General features: G+C 38.4%; 1 protein-coding gene across 16 annotated transcripts in view; it reads left to right on the top strand.

Moving 5' to 3' along the window:
- Window positions 1-21,595, top strand: part of STAG1 (STAG1 cohesin complex component) — a 438,539-nt gene that overhangs the window by 393,960 nt on the left and 22,984 nt on the right. For all 16 annotated transcript variants that reach the window (XM_035278838.3, XM_078354162.1, XM_078354165.1 and 13 more), the window contains 6 exons: window positions 4,210-4,302; window positions 9,117-9,291; window positions 11,660-11,799; window positions 15,512-15,613; window positions 20,001-20,149; window positions 21,456-21,584. In XM_035278838.3, coding sequence (XP_035134729.1) covers window positions 4,210-4,302; window positions 9,117-9,291; window positions 11,660-11,799; window positions 15,512-15,613; window positions 20,001-20,149; window positions 21,456-21,584 — 788 coding nt within the window. The remainder of the gene's footprint in view (window positions 1-4,209; window positions 4,303-9,116; window positions 9,292-11,659; window positions 11,800-15,511; window positions 15,614-20,000; window positions 20,150-21,455; window positions 21,585-21,595) is intronic.

A 21,595-nucleotide genomic window follows, 5' to 3' on the forward strand; every position in this document is an offset into this window, starting at 1 on the left:
CCCACATTTCTTGGAGACTTTGTTCATTTCTTTTTGCGCTTTTTTCTCTGATCTTGGTTTCTCGTTTTATTTCATTGAGTTGATCTTCGACTTCTGATATTCTTTCTTCTGCTTGGTCAATTAGGCTGTTGAAGCTTGTGCATGCTTCGCGAAGTTCTTGTATTGTGTTTTTCAGCTCCTTCAATTCATTCATATTTCTCTCTAAGTTATCCATTCTTGTTATCATTTCCTCTAATCTTTTTTCAAATCTTTTTTCAAGGTTCTTAGTTTCTTTGCATTGATTTAAAACATGTTCTTTTAGCTCACAAAAGTTTCTCATTATCCACCTTCTGAAGTCTAATTCCGTCATTTCATTACAGTCATTCTCCGTCCAGCTTTGTTCCCTTGCTGGTGAGGAGTTTTGGTCATTTGTAGGAGTCGAGGTATTCTCGTTTCGGGTGTTTTCGTCCTTTTTGCGCTGGTTTCTTCCCATCTTTGTGGATTTATCCACCTGTCGTCTGTGTAGTTGCTGACTTTTCGATTGGGTCTCTGAGTGGACGCCCAGATTGTTGATGATGAAGTATTTCTGTTACTTAGTTTTTCTTCTACCAGTCTAGCCCCTCCACTGTATGACTGCTGAGGTTCACTCCAGGCCCTGCTTGTCTGGGGTGCACCTATAGCAGCTGCGGAACAGTGAGGGATGCTACCAGATTCTTTTTCTGCTATCTTTGTCCCAGAATGATGCCTGCCAAATGTCAGTCTTTTGGATATAGAGGGGTCAGGGAGCTGCTTGAGGAAACAGTCTGTACTTTATAGGAGCTCAAGTGCTGAGCTGTGAGCTCTGTTGTTCATTCAGGGCTGTTAGGCTGCTACGTTTAATTCTGCTGCAGCTGAACTCATACAAAAACCCTTTTTTTCTCAGATGCTCTGTCTCGGCGGGGTTGGGGCTTTCTTTGTGAGTGTCCGTTGTGCTGTCCTGCCCAGCTAGGAGGCAGTCTAGTCACTATTTGCCTGCTGAGGCTTTGCCCTGCTGGTGTGAGGTTCGCCCTGTTGCTGCAGGCTCTGCCCTGCTGCTGCAGTCTCCACCCTGCTGCCACGGGCTATGCCCTGCGGCGGAGCCTCTCTGTTGTAGCGGGTTGCCTCGGCAATGGCAGGCTGCGTCAGCAATGGGCGTGTACCTCAGTGGCGGCAGATTGCCTCGGTAATGGCGGACGCCCCTCCCCCACGGAGCTGCACCGTCCTGGGTTCAGCTGTGCCCTCAGGGAACCTCTCCAGCCAGAGCGTTTGGAATCGCCGTTTTGTTTGTCCCACTGCGCTACCTTTAACGCTGTTTCCCTGGAATCTCCTAGCCTGGCTCACTGTCCAAGTCCCATTCAGTCTTAAGTTCAGCCCTCTCAAGTCTCAGATTGCCGGTTCAACAGGGCGCCCGGTCCAGTGCGCTTTGTGCGGAGCGCTGTGTAGCGCCGCTGCGCTACAGCGCCGGCCACCGGCTGCGCCAGCCGCCAGCTGCACCGGCTGCCGGCTGCACCAGCCAAAACCTCTGCCTGGCGTCCCACATCTTTTTTATACCTGGGAATTTCCCCGTTCTGTGGGCAACAAAGATCCATCTGGAAATGCGGCCCTGACTCACCCTCTCCACGCATGCACCGAGAGCTTCAATTCTGGGTTGTTCTCACCGTGCCATCTTGAGTTCCCGCTCATTGATTTTTTTTTGAAGGGTTTTTTGTGTCTCTGTCTCCTTCAGTTCTGCTCTGATTGTAGTTATTTCTTGTCTTCTGCTAGCTTTTGAATTTGTTTGATCTTGCTCCTCTAGCTCTTTTAATCGTGACGATAGGGTGTCGAGTTTAGATCTTTCCTCCCTTCTTGTGGGAATTTGGTGCTACAAATTTCCCTCTAGACACTGCTTTAAATGTGTTGCAGAGATTTGGGTACATTGTGTCTTCATTCTCATTGGTTTTGAAGAACATCTTTATTTCTGCCTTCACTTCATTATTTATCCAGTAGTCATTTAGGAGCAGGTTGTTCAGCTTCCATATAGTTGTGTGGTTTTGAGTGAGGTTCTTAATCCTGAGTTCTAATTTGATTGCACTGTGGTCTGGAGACTGTTATGATTTCTGTTCTTTTGCATTTGCTGAGAAGTGATTCACTTCCAATTATGTGGTAAATTTTAGAGTAAGTGCAATGTGGTGCTAAGAAGAATGTATATTCCGTGTATTTCGGGTGGAGAGTTCTGAAGATATCTGTTAGGTCCACTTGGCCAGAACTGGGTTCAAGTCCTGGATATCCTTGTTAGTTTTGTTTTTGAGACAGGGTCTCACTCTATTGCCTAGGCTGAAGTGCAGTGGCACAATCTCAGCTCACTGCAACCTCTGCCTCCTGGGTTCAAGCAGTTCTCTCCTGCCTCAGCCTCTTGAGTAGTTGGGATTACAAGCACCCACCATGCCCAGCTAATTTTTGTATTTTTAGTAGAGACTGGGTTTCATCAAGTTGGCCAGGGTGGTCTTGAACTCCAGACCTCAGATGATCTGCCTGCCTCAGCCTCCCAAAATGCTGAGATTACAGGCTTGAGCCACTGTGCCCAGCCTGTTTCTGTGCTTCTTATTTTGATGACTTACACCAATTGATCCTAGTTGGCAGCTACCTAGAAATTAAGGCGTAATCATCAACAGCCTCTACCCAATTACTCCCTAAATTCTGTTAATTCTACTGCTTTATCTTTCATCTAGTCACATCTTTAGAGCCAACATTTTATTTTCAGGCCCACATTCTAAATTATTCCTGGCCCGGCACAATGGCTCACGCCTGTAATCCCAGTACTTCTACCATAGTACTCCTTACACTATATTGCAGTTGCCTGTTCCCTCATCTGTTTTACTCAGTGTATTGTGAATGTTTAAAAGTAAAGAAGTTTTAGGATTGTTGAAGTTTACTTATTAGATATTCATCTGCAGAAACATGAAAAGTTCTCGAGGGTGTTCTTTTTACTGCTCTGCACAAGATGAACTTGCTCCTTCCACATGCTATGCTCATGTTAGCAAATGAAAATAAGTATGTAATTGTTGAAGTGTCATTATTTGGGATGTGACAGTCACAAAAAAGAAAAAGTACTGTCATCTCTATAAAATAGGGTAGCTTAAAGAGTTTTAGTTTTCTTTATTACTGTTTTAAATGTTGATATCTGCATGTGTCTTACTTGTTAGTCAGAAGAATATGAGATCTTGTATCAGATAGTCCTCGTTTCAAACCCTTGTTAATAATTACTGTTTCTTAGGATCTACATAAATATTAAACTATGTAATAGTAAGCCCTTAAACCAGTACCTGATGGGTTGTAGGTACTCAATAAATTTAAAAAATGTTTAAGACAGGGTCTTGCTCTGTCACCCAGGCTGGAATGTGGTGGCACAATTGTCTCACTTCAGCCTCAACCCCATGGGCTCAAGTGATCTTCCTGCCTCAGCCTCCCCAGTAACTGGGACTACAGGCATCCTTCACCATGCCCAGCTAATTTTCTATGTTGCCCATGCTGGTCTCAAACTCTCGGATTCAAGCAGTCCTGCCACTGGGCCTCCCAAAGGTGTGATTACAGGCATGAACCACTGCACTGGACTTGAAATTTCCTTTTACACTTTGCAAATGTTTTTTATAGAATCTTATCTGGCCATCTAATTAAATTTGTTTACCCATTCAACCTTAGGTTAAGGCCCATCCTCCTATGAAGATTTCTCCAATTTTGCTAAAGTTAGAGTTAATACAATAACGGTGAACACTTCTTTTCTGTAATTGGTCTGTCTTTCTGAATGTTTACCATTTGAGGGCCTCGCACTGTCTTAAATTTATATTTCTTCCCCTGACATTTTGCAGAGTGCTGAGCTATAAGAGAAATTCAGTATATATTTGTTGCCTAATTGAGTTTTTTTAGTGTGCTGCTGTGCTCCCTCACTTTACTAGCAGTAATGTGTGTCACAGGAATGACTAACAATTTCAATCAACCTAAGTAAACTATATTTATAAAGGAAATCTGTTGGGAGCAATCATACTAAGTATTCCATAGCTAAATATAACTTTTTAGAGTATCAGTATTGCTGTCCTTTCTATTAAACACATAACTAAGAAATGACTACATTAAGTGGTTCTCAACATTAAATTTTGTTATATGAATTTCCTTGAGAATAAACCAGTTTTCTATGGTCCTGTAATTCATGCTTGCAAATTTCAATGTATCTTACAGGAGGATTTGTTGGTATTGAGGAAAACCGTGAAATCCTTTTTGGCTGTTTGCCAGCAGTGCCTGTCTAATGTTAATACTCCAGTGAAAGAACAGGTAAGAAATTATCAGTAAGAGCTCTCAATAAAAACAACTCGAATACATTAATGAACATTAAGAAGATAAAATTTTTGATGGCAGTTCTTAGTATGCATGTTCATTCCTAACATTTACTGGACCTCGAACAAGAGTACAGATGTGTAAATATGTTATAAAGCAAGCTAACAAACTTGTTATGTAATATACATTCTGTCCTTTTACTTTTACAACTATCTTGTCATCAGCTGGAAGAGCAGGTTGAAATTTAGACTTTTTGACTCCTAAAAATTCTACACCAGAATATTGAAGGTCTAGGGAGCTGACCTATGGCATACCCTTTTATCATCTTACCTTCAGCTCCTTCCCACCCCAGTTAGAGTTTCTCACATACATGCGAATGCTTCAGCCCACATATTGAAACTGTCAATACCACCCACCCGATATCACCACCCAGCTGCCCATTGACCACCCAGGGGCCTAGTAATATGTACACTGGGGATGTGTAGTATACCTAGAGAAGAGGCCTTTGCAGGTTCAGACAAAAGCATCAGGACTGTTAGGGCAAGGAATTCCTGAGTCCCTATACCTGGACAGTGATGTGGAAGGGGATTTGGTAAGCAGGTGGGCATATCCCATTGGTCCAATAAATAGATTCCTCATGTCTTGTAGAGGGGCACAGCCCAAAGAGGGTCAGGGTGAGTTAAGGAAGTACTGTTTCCATTATGTGATTTTGTAAGCTTTTTTAAATTACACTGTTGTATTGGGGAGCACATTTGTATAAAACAATGTATATTTTCCATACTATTTCTTATTTTTATACTGGGTTAGAAAGAGTCAGTCTAGTGAAAGGGTACAGTATTACTTATCCTTTGCTATCTCTTCTTACAAATAGTCACAAATCTTTTTATTGAGTTATCAGCATTTAACTTAAAACAGAAACAGAGATGGTCTTCCCTAAACCTTACTCTTTAAGTCTTTAGAACACTTATGCTGTGTAGAAATACTAAGCTCTGTCATTTATTTTATTTTATTTATTTTTTTTTTTTTGAGACAGAATCTTGCACCATTGCCTGGACTGAAGTGCAGTGGCACGATCTTGGCTAACTGCAGCCTCCACCTCCTGAGTTCAAGTAATTCTCCTGTCTCAGGAGTGATTCTCCCGAGTATCTGGGATTACGGGCACTTGCCACCACGCCCAGCTAATATTTTTGTATTTTTAATAGAGACGAGTTTCACCAGGCTAGTCTCAAACTCCTGACCTTGTGATCTGCCTGCCTCAGCCTCCCAAAGTGTTGGGATTACAGGTGTGAGCCACCATGTCTGGCCCAGCTCTGCCATTTAAACCCCAAATCCAGTGTTTCTGCATCAGACCTGCTTGGTGATGTCCAGAACTATGGCCTGCTGGTTAAAAAGTATTCCACTTTGGATTCTTTTTATGCTCCCCTCTTTTCAAATGGCTCTTTCTAAATATCTTAGTATATATCATGGTTGTGCTGTCAGGGCATGAACCTGCCAAGACTCTTGTTGCAGATGGACAGCCAGATATACAGTCATCCCAAACTAAATACCAAAATTGTGTTTTCCCATAGAAATAAACTTTGGAGGGGGCAGTGTTAGTGGAATGTTTAGAGGTATCAGAGCCCTCAATTATCCCACAACAAAATCTTTCCATTATAATAAACTGATCAGACCTGTTTATTTCACTCAATCTATTAAATAGGACAGATTTGTCACCATACCTATAATGTGTACAAATGTGTTGAAAGTTTCTTTATATAATTAAATTTTGGGGGGAGGCTTTATTAGATACTGGTTTTTTTTCTTGTTTTTTTGTTTTGTTTTATCTTTGTTTTGTTTTTTATCTTTCAGATCCACACCTAAAGATAGATACTGGTTTTTATATTAGTGGTTTTCTACTATAGTCTTGCACCACTTAACAACAGGGATATAGGGAACATTCTGAAAAATGTGTTGTTAGGCAATTTTATCGTTGTGTGATTGTCATAGAGTATATTTACACAAACAGATGGTATTGCCTACCACATGCCTATGCTATATGGTATAGCCTATTCCTCTTAGGCTATGAACCTGTACTGCATAACACTATACTGAATACTGTAGATAATTATAATACAAATAGTATTTATATATATAAACATATCTAAAATACAGCATAAAATATTTTAAAATGATACTTACCATGAATGGAACTTGCAGGACTGGAAGTAGCTGTGAGTGAATGAGAGAGAGAGAGAGAGAATGAGAGAGAGAGGGGTGAGTGAATAGGAAGGCCTAAGACATTACTGTACACCAGTGTAGACTATATATATATCATACACTAAATTAATTTAAATTCATTAAAAATTTTTTTCTTTAGTAAATTAACCTTATCATACTGTAATTATTTTGCTTTATAAACTTTTTAAATTTTTTTAACTTTTTAACTTTTTTGTAATAATACCTAACACACAAACACATTAAACAGCTTACAGAAATATTTGTTTCTTATGTCTTTACTCTAGAAGCTTTTCTCTATTTCTTTATTTTTTAAGACAGAGTCTCACTCTGTCACCCAGGCTGGAAGGCAGTGGTTGGTGACATCTCGGTCCACTGCAACCTCCGCCTCCCAGGTTCAAGCAATTCTACTGCCTCAGCCTTTAGCATATTTGGGATTATAGGTGTGTGGCTACCATGCCTAGCTTATTTTTGTATTTTTTAGTAGAGACAGAGTTTTACCATGTTGGCCAAGCTAGTCTCGAACTCCTGGCCTCAAGAAATCCCTCCTACCTTGGTCTCTCAAAGTGCTAGTTTTTTAATTAAAAAGCATTTTTGTTAAAAAAAAAAAATAAAATAAGAAACAGGCTGGGTGCATGGCTCACACCTGTGATGCCAGCACTTTGGGAGGCTGAGGTGGGTGGATCACAAGGTCAGGAGATTGAAACCAGTGTGGCCAACGTGCTGAAACCCCATCTCTACGAAAAATACAAAAAAAATTAGCCGAGCATGATGGCACGCGCCTGTAGTCCTAGCTACTCTGGAGGCTGAGGCAGGAGAATTGCTTGAACCCGGGAGGTAGAGGTTGCAGTGAGCCGAGACCCCGCCACTACACTCCCGCCTGGGTGTCAGCAGGACTTTGTCTCTAAAAAAAAAAAAAGAAAGAAACGCACACGTTAACCTAGGCCTATAAAGTTTCAGAATTATCAGTATCAGTGTCTTCTTCCTCCCACATGTCTCACTGGAAGGTCTTCAGTCTCAATATTTTGCATGGAGCTGTCATATCCTATGATAACAATGCCTTCTTCTGGAGTACCTCCTGAAGGACCTGCCTGAGGATGTTCCACAGTTAACTTTTTTTCATAAATAGGAGTACACTCTAAAATTATGATTAAAAGTATAGTATAGGCTGGGCGTGGTGGCTCACGCCTATAATCCCAGCACTTTGGGAGGCCAAGGCAGGTTGATGACCGGAGGTCAGGAGTTTGAGACCATTCTGGCCAACATGGTGAAACCCTGTCTCTACTAAAAATACAAAAAATTAGCTGGGCATGGTGATGCGCGCCTGTAATCTCAGCTACTCGGGCGGCTGAGGCAGGAGAATCACTTGAACCAGGGAGATGAAGATTGCAGTGAGCTGAGATCACACCACTGCACTCCAACCTGGGCAACAGAGGGAGACTCTGTCTCAAAAAAAAGTTTTAAAAGGGTAGGATAGTAATACATATGTCAATAACATAGTCATTCATTGTCCTCAAACATTATGTTCTACATACAAGTTGTGTATGCTATACTATTATATGACTGGCATCACCACAAACAGCATCACAACAAATTCATTAGTAATGTATTGTTCCACAGGGTTATGTAGCTACCACATCATGGTATCTACATAGATGGGATCTACCATCATGTATATGCATTCCATTGTTGATGGAAACAACATTGTGTACTACATTGACTGTATTAGAATTTTTTAACATCAGAATTTTTAGAAATATTTCATTATACTATGTTGAATTACAGTTTCATAATTTATCCTAATTTGATTAAACAGTATATAATTAATTTCTAATATTTGTTATAATGTTATATCAATTTTGTACGACCAGAGTTGAACTTATTTTGTTCTTTTAACCTGTAATCAATACCTTGCTTAAATGATTTTTTTAAAAGTTCAAGTCAAACTATCTTAATAAGCTGTTTTTGAGTTGATAGAGCCACGTAAAATAAATAGATTGTATTTAGGAAAAGGCTTAAATATGACAAGTGTTTAACGAGAAAAAGTAATTGTATTAAATTTGGAAATCATAACTAAATATTTAGAATTTAAATACTTAAAATTTATATTATGGTACTGCTCCTGAACTATGTTTTAATTTCATGTGTTTTCTTTTTTTTTTTTTTTGTCCGAGCTAGCTGAGATTTTATTTTGGACCAAAAAAAAAAAAGCAATTGAATTGTTTTGCAACTGGAGGCATGGGCAAGGGGGGTCCCCAGGCAGTAAACTCCCCGCCGGTGGGCTGAGGGCTGGGGCTGAGTGCCGGTGGGCTGAGGGCTGAGCGCCGGTGGGCTGAGGGCTAGGGCTGAGCGTCAGGTGGGTCTCCTGTTCCCTGCGCTCCCCTGCACAGCAACCTCCCTCCTGGGCTCTGGGGCAGCCTCAGGAGGGGCAGGCTGGGAGGGGCAGGCTGGGAGGGGCTGGTGCAGCTGTTCACTTGGGCAGGATGTCAGAGGACTCAGACACCAGCCTCCCATCGCGGGTTCATGTGTTTTCATTTATGTTGACTTGTAGTTATATTGGTGTAATATTTTGCTGATAAATTCCCTTTGTATTCCAGGCTTTCATGTTACTCTGTGATCTTCTGATGATTTTCAGCCACCAATTAATGACAGGTGGCAGAGAGGGCCTTCAGCCTTTGGTGTTTAATCCAGATACTGGACTCCAGTCTGAACTCCTCAGTTTTGTGATGGATCACGTTTTTATTGATCAAGACGAGGAGAACCAGAGCATGGGTACTTGTAGCTATCATCTTGTCAATATTGATATTGTTTTACCAACCCCAAAAGATAGGAGAAAAGAAAGAAATTCAGTTCTTAAAATTATTGAGATTTCTATTCTTTAAAAAAGTTGGCCAGGTACAGTGGCTGACACCAATAATCCTAGCACTTTGAGAGGCCAAGGCAGAGGATTGCTTGAACCCAGAAGTTCAAGACCAGCCTGGGCAAGATGGCAAGACCTTGTCTCTAGAAAACAGAAAAAACACAAATGAAAAAAAAAAAAAAGGTTAATAGCAATATATTCATGTAGTTCAGAAACCAACAGTAAAAATGTCCATAGTAAAGTCTCTCTCCTTTAACATTGTACCTCAGATCTTTTCCTGTCATTATATAGCTTCCTTAATCTTTTTAACAGCCACACAGCATTTCTTTTTGTAAATGTAGCATAGTTTTATAAGCTATCTTAATAAGCTGTTTTTGAGTTGAAAAACATTTCACATGAATTGACATATGGCTAGTTTACAATCTTCAATAATTAGAAACTGCTGTAATGAATAGTAATGTACATCTGTCATTTCCCACATGTACAAATGTGTATGTAGGACAGATGCTGTTTCTCATTGGCTATGTCTGGGTTCATAATTTTTCTAAAGGAAAGTATCCAGGTTCCTTTCTATTCCTAAGTGCTCATTTTGTACTACTTAAATGAACAAAACCTAACTGTATGATATTAAATGCTGAAAAACTGTTATCAAACCTCACTAGTGAAAATTGTGCTGTGCCTGCAGAGTGAAAACTTAGCAATATTAAACTGAATTGTTAATAATTAGTTGTAAGTGTCACTTAGAATAGGTTATTTGTGAAATAGATTAAGCTCTCCAAAATAACATAGGTATATTTAATGGACAAGTCTATCTGATGCATTTCGGCTGTTCTTTCAGAACATTTTGGAAAATCCTAGTCTGTGAAACAGTATGTTTATTTAGAGTCTGTATTAATCTCAGGAGACAAATTACCTGCTACTTGTCTTAAGCAAAAAAAAATCCACTTCTCAAAGCTTTGATGCTTCAATAACAGTAATTAATAGAAAGGAAAGAAAGAGACTGACAGCAAGTTCTTTTTACCAATATATACATACAAGGAAGAGAAGAAAGAAGGTTGATTCCAAATAAGGGCAGGCCAGGACATGAGAGGGTCAGTACAGAGCCTGAAACAAATGTTATCATCTGGAGCCTTGATGGCATCTTTTTTCTAGGATTAGAAATAGACAACCCAGTGGAGTCTGAAACTAATACATTTGAGGAAGAAACACACTTGTTTTGAAAGTATTTGATAGGGCTTCAAGAATATTTTATATGTGCCTAACATGGTTTGCAGAATATTTTATTTCTAGTTGATAATTTTACCATGTTTAGGATGAGCATTGAAAATTTAACTCATCCATATATTTTCATTATTTCCCTAAATACTTTTCTGAAAGAAAACTTTTTCCTTGTTTTTTGTTTTTTTTGTTTGTTTGTTTTTTGTTTTTGAACTGGACAGTCTTGTTGCCCAGGCTAGAGTGCATGGTACAGTCTCTGCTCGCTGCAACCTCCGCCTCCTGGGCTCAAGTGATTCTTCTGCCTCAGCCTCCTGAGCAGCTGGGATTACAGGTGTCCACCACCACACCCAGCTAATTTTTGTATTTTTAGTAGAGACAGGGTTTCACCATGTTGGTCAGGCTAGTCTCAAACTCCTGACCTCAGATGATCAACCCACTTTGGCCTCCGCAAGTGCTGGGATTATAGGCATGAGCCACCACACCCGGCCCTTCCCTGTATCTTAAAAATTTTCAGAAGTTTTCTCTCTGTCAGAATGTTATTAACACATAGGAATATTGAAATAAGAAGAGACAGCATTTTAATGGTTAACAGATAGTTTCACAGTATAGTTAGGACATAAGTATTAGAAAAACAATCTTTTTATATAGCTGTTCCTCAGTATTATTTGGGATTGGTTCCAGGACTTCCACTCATACCAAAATCCATGATGTCCAAATCTCTTAAGAAAAAAAGGTATGGTATAGTCAGCCCTCCCTATCTATGGGTTCTGCATTCACAGATAGGGAAGGTAGACTGTATAAGGTTTGCTTATCTTATTTAATCTTTACTATGGTACTCTCCTAAGAAAATAGGAACCTTAGTACCTATTAAGTGTTTGATAAATGATAACTAAATGCAGCACCCTAAAATAATTAATGTAATAGTTTTTGTCTCATCTACAACTGAATTGTACTATGTGTGAAGTTATAATATTAAGCTAGTTTTCAATTATACAGGTTATCTTCATTGTCTTATGTGGATAAAGTACCAGAATTCATAACTAATTTATAATCTGTGTTTAGAGGGTGATGAAGAAGATGAAGCTAATAAAATTGAGGCCTTACATAAAAGAAGGAATTTACTTGCTGCTTTCAGCAAACTTATCATTTATGACATTGTCGACATGCATGCAGCTGCAGACATCTTCAAACACTACATGAAGGTATAGTTACATATTCTTATTTTTCTCCTTCCTCTAACTTGCAGAGAAATTTGCAATTTAAATGAAAGGATGATGACAGAAGCTAAAACTGACGGCTTTTCACCTATGTAATGTGGATGATGTTTTGATAGTTTCTCTCTTTTATGTAAGCTTTTATCAGTCTGTACCATTATATCAGTTCCATTGAGTAAGAGTTCCAGCATTTATATGAAAGAACATACTTTCTAGCTACTTTAATTTTTATAAGCTCCATTTTGTTCCTGAGAAAAGGCAGTGCTCAGAACTCTTCTTGATGTGGCCTGGCAGGCACAGATGGGAGGGAATACTTCTCAGTTCTATTTAGAATATTGTATGTGCCATTTGATCTACTTGTGTCATCATGTTTGGGTGTGGTCTGGTTCCAGTTGTAATATAGTAGCTGATTTATTATATTTTTCTGAACAACTGCATTGTGATGAGTAATGTGCTGGTAGCCAGAGGTTTAAGTAAGACATGATTTCTGCAATAAAGAGCTTACAGATTAAGAGTTAACTAACTGAACATAATATAATGTAATGTAACATACTGATAATGAATGACTGCCATGTGTTCATGCCATTTATATTTGAGACACTGTTGTAAGACTTTCACATTATTGTTGATCTTTCTAATAACCCTGTGATGTAAGAAATAGTATCCTCATTTACAGATAAGGAAATTAAGGCTTGAGAGGTAAACCTTCCAGGGTTACACACAACTATTAAAGTAACAGAAACTGGGATTTTATTTTCCACTGGACCACAAAGCCTCAGCATGATTATTGTTGTGACAGATGTATAAATTACTAACACCAAATAGAGAGACAGACTTAAGTGAGAGGAGCCAGAGAAGACTTCCTAAAGCTAATGTGTAAACAGAGTTGTATGGAAGAATAGGAGCCTAATAGATTAGCATGGGAAGGAAGACAAGTCCTTGCCAAGACAGCAACATAAATATGCTTACTTGTTTCAGCTCATTTTTCTCTACTTAGTTCACAAAGAAATCATGAAAGAACTTGTCAGACTAATTATTGATATTCAAATAGACTGTCATATTTGCATGTTGAACCTTTCTAAAAGAAAACGTCATGATCTGTTAATAAACTTCTGCTTGCTCCCAGTGACAATTTCCTTTCAAAGTATTCACAGGCATTACATTTAATAGTGTATTCTGGGCCGGGCACTGTGGCTAATTCCTGTAATCCCAGCACTTTGGGAGGCTGAGGTGGGTGGATCACAAGGTCAACACATCGAGACCATCCTGGCCAACATGGTGAAACCCTGTCTCTACTAAAACTACAAAAATTAACTGGGCGTGGTGGCACATGCCTATAATCACAGTTACTCAGGAGTCTGAGGCAGGAAAATCGCTTGAACCAGGGAGTTGGAGGTTGCAGTGAGCCAAGATCACGCCACTGCACTTCAGCCTGGCAACAGATTGAGACACCATCTCAAAAAAAAAATAGTGTATTCTGTATTCTTAGATTCAATGTCAAGATGATATCCTGATGGTATTGTTCAGAATAGTTACTCCTTATCCTGATTTTCCATCAGTCACGTGGAACATTATTCCAAATTACATGTTCCTGGGTCCCACTCAACTTAAATGAGAAATATCTAGGATGGATCACAGGCATTTATGGAGGAGGGGTTAATTTTCCATATAATCTTTGGAAAATCAGAACTGTGATTATCTCCCTCTGTCCTCTAGCGCCTTTCTTGTTCTTCACCATTTCTTAAAGAGCGCAAAGATTTCATAATCTCCATAAATTTTCTTAAGACATGATTCATCTGGCCTAGGAAACTAATTCATTCATTCAGAACAACTTGATGCTTTCATTATCTCTTCACTAAACCTGGATGTCAGTTTCATTTTATAAGTGTTTATCCTATCCTTTTTATAAAGTTTTCTCTTTAGCAGGAAATAAAGAAGCATAAAATGTGTTGAATTCTGGTTTTTCCTGGTAATTTTTTAACAATACTGCACTGGTTCCAAGAAGTGAGTCTTATTCAGAATTTTTATCATATTTAGTATTTTCGGGACACTTCTGCTCATTATAGGCTCTAACCTTTTTGTGAATATTGTAATAGCTATTTTCTATTCTGATATATGGCTGTGTGGCTTTTCCTCCAACTTTTATATATAATTAGTTCAATCTGAACTTAAATCTGCCTGCTCCAGTACTTTCGTGTCTTGATATTTTTCTTTTTTTCTTCATTGAGATAATTCACTCTTTACACTAAAAGGATGATCCTTTTGAGCTGTTACCCTTTTAGCACCTCACATTGTGAAACATACCCATCTTTTTGAGATTTTGAAAATCTAATTGCCAAACTGTTATAAATCACTTCTTCACATAAGCTATAGACTTTAGCTTGGAAACAGTATGCAGATTTTTTAGTTTTAAATGAAACCTTTTGATTATTTACTCACAGAAAAAATTCTTTAAATCTTGTGTCAAAAAAACTGAATGATAATTTTTCCCAGTCACTGTTGAAGATGTCTTATTTTTTTTATATTATGATACTAAAATATAGACATGTTGATGGGGGTAGGGGGATGAAATAGAGTGTACAAAATATTAAATGAAAAGTTTAGTCTGTTACCCTACTCCACCCTTCTTCCTGTTTAGGTCCACCCCCTAGAAGTAAGCAGTTTTAACTGTTTTGTTTTCAGTTCTTCAGGAGGCTTTTACCAAAGTTCTGTTTCTTCATCTGTCATCTTTTAGATGGTATCTGTTCAATCATGTTATAAAGAATGGAGCCGGGTGCAGTGGCTCATGCCTGTAATCCCAGCAATTTGGGAGACTGAGGCGAGCAGATCACTTGAGGTCAGGAGTTCAAGACCAGCCTGGCCAACATGGTGAAACCCCGTCTCTACTGAAAATACAAAAATTAGTGGAGCATGGTGGCACGCACCTGTTGTCCCATCTATTTGGAAGTCTGAGTTGGGAGAATCGCTTGAATCCAGGAGGCAGAGGTTGCAGTGAGCCGAGATCGTGCCATTGGACTCCAGTCTGGGCAACAGAGCAAGACTCCATCTCAAAAACAAATACAAATAAAAAGCAAGAAAAAAAACAAGACTGGAAAAGGCCAGGTGCAGTGGTTCATGCCTGTAATTCCCAGCATATTGGGAGGCTAAGGCAGGTGGCTCACTGAGGCCAGGCATTCAAGACCAGCCTGGGCAACATGGCAAAAACCCCATCTCTACAAAACATTTGCCCAAAAAAAAAAAAAAATTAGCTAGGCATATTGGCACATGCCTGTAGTCCCGGCTATTCAGGAGGCTGAGGTGAGAGGATCACCAGAGCCCAGGAATTGAAGGCTGCAGTGAGCTACGATCACACCACTACACTCCAGTTTGGGTAACAGAGTGAGAGCCTGTATAAAAGAAGAAAAAAAAAAAAGAATGGGGAGTTTTTCTCACCACCTCTCTTCTTAGAATTCTCAGCTTTTTTAGTTTTATTAATACTAGTTAGTTCATAATCTTAAATATCAAATGTGTATTCCTTTAACTTTAGATAGTTATTTAACTCCTGTTAGGTTTAAGATGAAGTAATTAAACACTTCTTTATTTACTTTTCCTTGCTTTCACCAACCTGTTCTTTTTTCATTCACAAAGGAGATGACACCAACCTATTCTTTAGCTTATGAAATTTCAATAATTTTAAAGCTATGTTTTCTTTCCCTCACAGTATTACAATGACTATGGTGATATTATTAAGGAAACACTGAGTAAAACCAGGCAGATTGATAAAATTCAGTGTGCCAAGACACTCATTCTCAGTTTGCAACAGGTAAGAAATTTGGAGAGAAGGAGACAAAGAATGGAAATAACATTATTGCACTTCTCTGGCTTAATATTTGCTAGATAACTTATCTTATTTAAACTAGGTCATTTTATATAGTTTTATTAGTGCATTACTATGGATATTTTCTGGTGCAAAGACATAGGTTAGGTGTCTTTTCTTTTAGAAGAAAATCGTATTGTTCATATTTCAAATAGATGCAATCCTAAGGTAATTTATTCTTGGACTAGATGAAATGCCAAATTGGAAATTTAAAAAGTATTAATTTAAAAAGAAAAATGTAAAAAATATTTCATGAAGAAGGGCACCAGGAGATAAGAAAATGTATTTCAGCCAGGCATGGTGGCGCGTGCCTAAAGTCCCAGCTACTCCGGAGGCTGAGGTGGGAAGATCGCTTGAGCCCAGGAGTTCCGAGCTGTAGTGCGCTATGCCACACTAAGTTCAGCATCAATACGGTGACCTCCTGGGAGCAGGGGACCACCAGGTTTCTTAAGGAGGGGTGAACTGGCCCAGGTCAGTAACAGCAGATCAAAACTCCCGTGCTGATCAGTAGTGGGATCATGCCTGTGAATAGTCACTGCACTCCAGCCTGGGCAACATAGCAAGATGCTGTCTCTAAAAAAAAATAAATGTATTTCATATTGCATTAATAAGGTTTCTAACAAATGCTTAGTAATTTAAAATAGAGATTTTAGGGGGCCTAGTGGATATATATGTGCATATATATAAATATATGTACTACATATATATATGTTTGTATTTAAAAGTCTCGGTGGCAAAAGGATTGGGACTATTCACTAAATTGTGATGGGACAGCTGACTATGTATTTGGAAAAATACCTGTTTATACTCCTACCTAATGTATACCCAAAATAACTACTAGAATGGTTTACATATAAAAGGCCAAAAGTTAGGATTTATTAGCCAGGCATGGTGGCTCACACCCCTAATTTCAGCACTTTGGGAGGCTGAGGCTGGCAGATCATGAGGTCAGGAGTTCAAGACCAGCCTAACCAACATGGTGAAACCTCATCTCTATTAAAAATACAAAAATTAGCCAGGTGTGGTGGTGTGTGCTTATAATTCCAGCACTAAGAAGACTGAGGCAGGAGAATCGCTTGAACTCGGGAGGTGGAGGTTGCAATGAGCAGAGATCATACCGTTGTACTCCAGCCTGGGCAACAGAGCGAGACTCACTCTCAAAAAAAATAATAATAAGGGTTTATAAGAAAATAAGATAACATTTTTTTAATCCCCTTTCTAAAGAAGTCACAAAGTTAAAAATTGATGATTAGTATAAATTTATTTTCTTTTTTTTTTTTTCAAAGAGAGTGTTTCGCCATGTTGGTCTCAAACTCCTTGGCCTCCCAAAGTGCTGGGATTATAGGCATGAGCCACCTTGCCTAGCCAATCTGTATAAATATAAATAGATTATACATCAGTCGCACTTTGCAAGTTTTAAAAAATGATAGATTGGGGAAAATATTTTCAGTCCTACATAACAAATCTTACAGATCAGTAAGAAAGACAAATAAATCCCATAGAAAAGTGAGTGAGGGATTTGAAAAAGGTATTTTTCAGAGGAAGAATCTTACAAACCATTGAACATGAAAAGAGGCATTAGGCTGGGCACAGTGGCTCACACCTGTAATCCCAGCACTTTGGGAGGCTGAGGTGGGTAGATCACCTGAGGTCAGAGACCAGCCTGGCTGACATGGTGAAACCCCATCTCTACTAAAAATAGAAAAAATTAGCCGAGTGTGGTGGCAAGTGCTTATAATCTCAGCTACTAGGGAGTCTGAGGCAGGAGAATTACTTGAACCCAAGAGGTAGAGGCTGCAGTGAGCTGAGATCACGCCATTGCACTCCAGCCTGGGCAACAAGATCGAAACTACATCTCAAACACACACACAAAGAAAAGAGGCATTAATAATTTTCATATGTAACCATAAACAATTAATAATGAAAGCCAGGCATAGTGGCTCACACCTATAATTCCAGCACTTTAGGAGGCCAAGCCTGGTGGATTGCTTGAGCCCATGAATTCAAGACTAGCCTGGGCAACATGGCAAGACCCCTGTCTCTACAAAAACTTAAAAAAAAAAATTGTTGGCACACACCTGTAGTCCCAGCTACTCAGGAGGATGAGCTGAGAGGATGGCTTGAGCCTGGGAAGTCAAAGCTGCAGTGAGCTGTGATTACACCACTGCACTCCAGCCTAGGTGACAGAGTAAGACCCTGTTTCTAATAATAATAATTATTGTTATTGAAATACAAATTAAAATGGATTATTATTGCTCAACAGATTGGCATGAATTAAAATGATTGATAAAGATAGAGAGGAAAAGGTCCCTTTTGAAAACTGCCTTCTTAAAAGACAGTTTGTAGTTTATTCAAAAATTGAAGATACATATTTCCTTCAAGCCAGTAATTTTGCTTCTAGGTATCTACACAGATGTGCACAGGTGTGTATCTATATATATGTAAAAGATGTTTTATTACAGCAGTCTCTGTAATACTAACAAACAAAATAGTCTAAATGTCTATCAAGGGTACTAAACTGAGATGGATAAAGGATTTTTAAGAAAAAATATTGAGTGAAAAATAGCAAATTTCAGGACAATATGCAGTGTGGTACCATTTATATAAAAATAAAAACTTTAGATGTATATGTAATATATCTATACTGATCTAGAAAACTTTCAAACTTTTAACACTGGTTACCTTTGGAGAGAATAATGGTATTTAGTGGAAAAGAAAAAAAAGAAGTTTTACTTTGATAGTCTTTCAATTTTTTACAACAAAATGTATTCTTTGTATTTACTTTAAATGTAAACTTTAAGTTTTAAAGTTTAAACTTATTGTATATACCAATATGTGAGAACATTTTAAAGTTTAAGAATCTATAAATAATTATCTGTGAATAAATTTGAAATCCCTGGAAGAACTGTTCCCTCAGTACTGACAAAGCAAGTAGTTCAGTTCTATGCATTGCTGATGAAAACTAAAAAGGTGCACAACATATTAGCATCCAGGAGCTATTTAAGTGAATGGTGTGATCAGAATAAATTGAGAGGCTGGAAGGTGAGAAACTGAAGAAAACAAATGCCAGCAATACTTTTTGGAACCTTCACTATAAAGGAAATCAGAGAAATGGGTTAGTAGCTGGCAGAGAAAATGGGGTCAGGAAGTTAAGAGTATTTTTAAGATGTATGCATCTAGTACAGAAGGAATAGTTTATGAGGCAGGAAAGAGCAGTAACCACAAGAGCAAAACTATTGAGTAGGTTAAACTTTACATACTTTCTTCTTATGTAATACATAAGGAGGGAGTGGCTTTAGATGATAGTCTGGACAGTTCACCCCTTATAACGGGAGGAAAGGTAGATGTTTACAGATAGAATGAAGGTTTTAGATTTGGTAGTGGAAGGATAATTGCTTGTATATTACCTAGTACTCCAGGATTCCATTTTTGTTGTAATTTTCACAGAAAATAGCTAACATATATGCAATTTATAAAACTCCACCCAGCTTAAGAACTTTTTGGTGTATGTTGTTACTGGGTGGGAAAAATCACAGCCCCGATGCAAATAATGTATGCAAATAGCCTACATAATGTTCTTGTTTGAAATATAATAAGTGAAAAAACAAAGCTCTTAACCCTATATTTTATATACTGTCATTCCTGTAAAAACAATAACAAAAAGAATAGATGGTTTATAAATATGTAGTATACTTTTATAAATATATTTCTTTTTCCCTATCTCAAAATACATTCTTTTGGCTAGGTACAGTGGCTCACCACTAAAATAGCTCCTGGATGCTAATATGTTGTGCACCTTTTTAGTGGTGAGCCACTGATTAAAAGTGTAATCGCAGCACTTTGGGAGGACAAGTAGGGCGGATCACTTCAGGACAGGAGTCTGAGACCAACTTGGCCAAGGTCTCTACTAAAAATTTGAAAAATTAGATGGGCATGGTGGTATATGCCTATTATCCCAGCTACTCAGGAGGCTGCGACATGAGAATCGCTTGAACCTGGGAGATGGAGGTTACAGTGAGTTGAGATCACACCACTGCACTCCAGCCTGGCCAACAGAGCGAGACTCTCAATAAAAAAAAGAATGTATTTTTTCTATTATTATTATTAGAAACAAATTTCTATCTGCATTTAGTCACACCACTAGCATGAAAATTCACTTAAGCTATTAATAATGGACAATTTGTAGTAAGGGAACAGAGTAGCTAAAGTTCAATTCAAGGAGAGAAATGTATTTCACCTTATACCTTTTACATATTTTTTAATCACTTATTCTGAAAATAAATTTTGAAAATTCTGAGCTATAGATTTTTTCCTCTTTGTTTCTTTCTACCAGTTATTTAATGAACTTGTTCAAGAGCAAGGTCCCAACCTAGATAGGACATCTGCCCATGTCAGTGGCATTAAAGAATTGGCACGTCGCTTTGCCCTTACATTTGGATTGGACCAGATTAAGACACGAGAAGCAGTTGCTACACTTCACAAGTGAGTGAGATACTTTGTTATATGGAATCTGGTTTACTGGAATTTTAATGAAATAACTATTATTTGACCCATTTTTAAAGTGACAATTGGTAGACTTTTAAGTTATAAGAACTTTGGAAATTATCTAGTTTAGAGATTCTAAACTGGGAGGACATTTTTAATTTAAAAAAGCTTACTTGAACCACCCATTTGTTCATCTTATAAAGTACAGAAAGCAAAATTTGATAACATTATTGTCTGGTCTGTCACTAAGAAAACAGTGGTAGGAGGCATGGGTTTTGAGACATTATATAGGCTGGGTACTGTGGCTTGCGCCTGTAATCCCAGAACTTTGGGAGCCCAAAGCAGGAGGATCATCTGGGGCCAGGAATTCAAGACTAGCCTGGGCAATATAGTAAGACCCTGTCTCTACAAAAAATTAAAATGTGAACCAGGCATAGTGGCTTGTGCCTGTAGCCCTAGCTACTTTGGAGACTGAACAGGAGGATCACTTGAGACTGGGAATTCGTGGTTATAGTGAGCTATGATTGTACCACTGCCCTCCAGCCTGGACAACAGAGACCTGTCTCTGAAAAAATGATTATTACAGAATTTTTTGTAAAGACTATACAAAACTGATTTGGGGTTCATTATTGTGAAAACAGAAGTAACAAAACCTTTAGTAAACTCACACAGCTTGGTACCATTACTAGCTCCAAGAAGCAAATATTCTGGCAATCTATTAATAATTATCTTTCCAGGGTATCTTGTTACCTCTAAAAAACTACACATAGGGGCCAGGCGCAGTAGCTCATGCCTGTAATCCCAGTACTTTGGAAAGCCAAGACAGGCAAATTGCGTGAGCCCAGGAGTTTGAGACTAGCCTGGGCGACAGAGCGAAACCCCATCTCTACAAAAAATGCAAAAATTACCTAGGTTTGGTGACACACACATGTAGTCCCAGCTACTTGGGAGGCTGAGGTGGGAGAATCACCTGAGCCCAGGAAGTTAAGGAAGTGAGCCATAATCGCACCACTGCACTCCAACCTGGGTGACATAGTGAGACCTTGTTTCAAAAACAAAAACAAATAAAGAACTTACCTTTGTTGCTCTGTAACTTTTTTTGTACATTTTTCCCAGTTTATGGTTTCTTACTATAAATATACACAAATATGTCCTATATATTCATATTACTTTATTATTTGAATTTGTCAGATTTTACTACCTTTGTGATGATTTTACTACCTTCACAAATATTTATGTAATGTTAGCCAATTGAGAGAATACACTATCTGGAAAAATAAATTCATATTTTCTTTTACTTCAGGGATGGCATAGAGTTTGCATTTAAATACCAAAATCAGAAAGGACAAGAGTATCCACCTCCTAATCTGGCTTTTCTTGAAGTACTAAGTGAATTTTCTTCCAAACTTCTTCGACAGGACAAAAAGACAGTGTAAGTTGCAT

The sequence above is a fragment of the Callithrix jacchus genome, chromosome 17, assembly GCF_049354715.1.
Source record: "Callithrix jacchus isolate 240 chromosome 17, calJac240_pri, whole genome shotgun sequence".
Classification (NCBI taxonomy): Eukaryota; Metazoa; Chordata; class Mammalia; order Primates; family Cebidae; genus Callithrix; species Callithrix jacchus.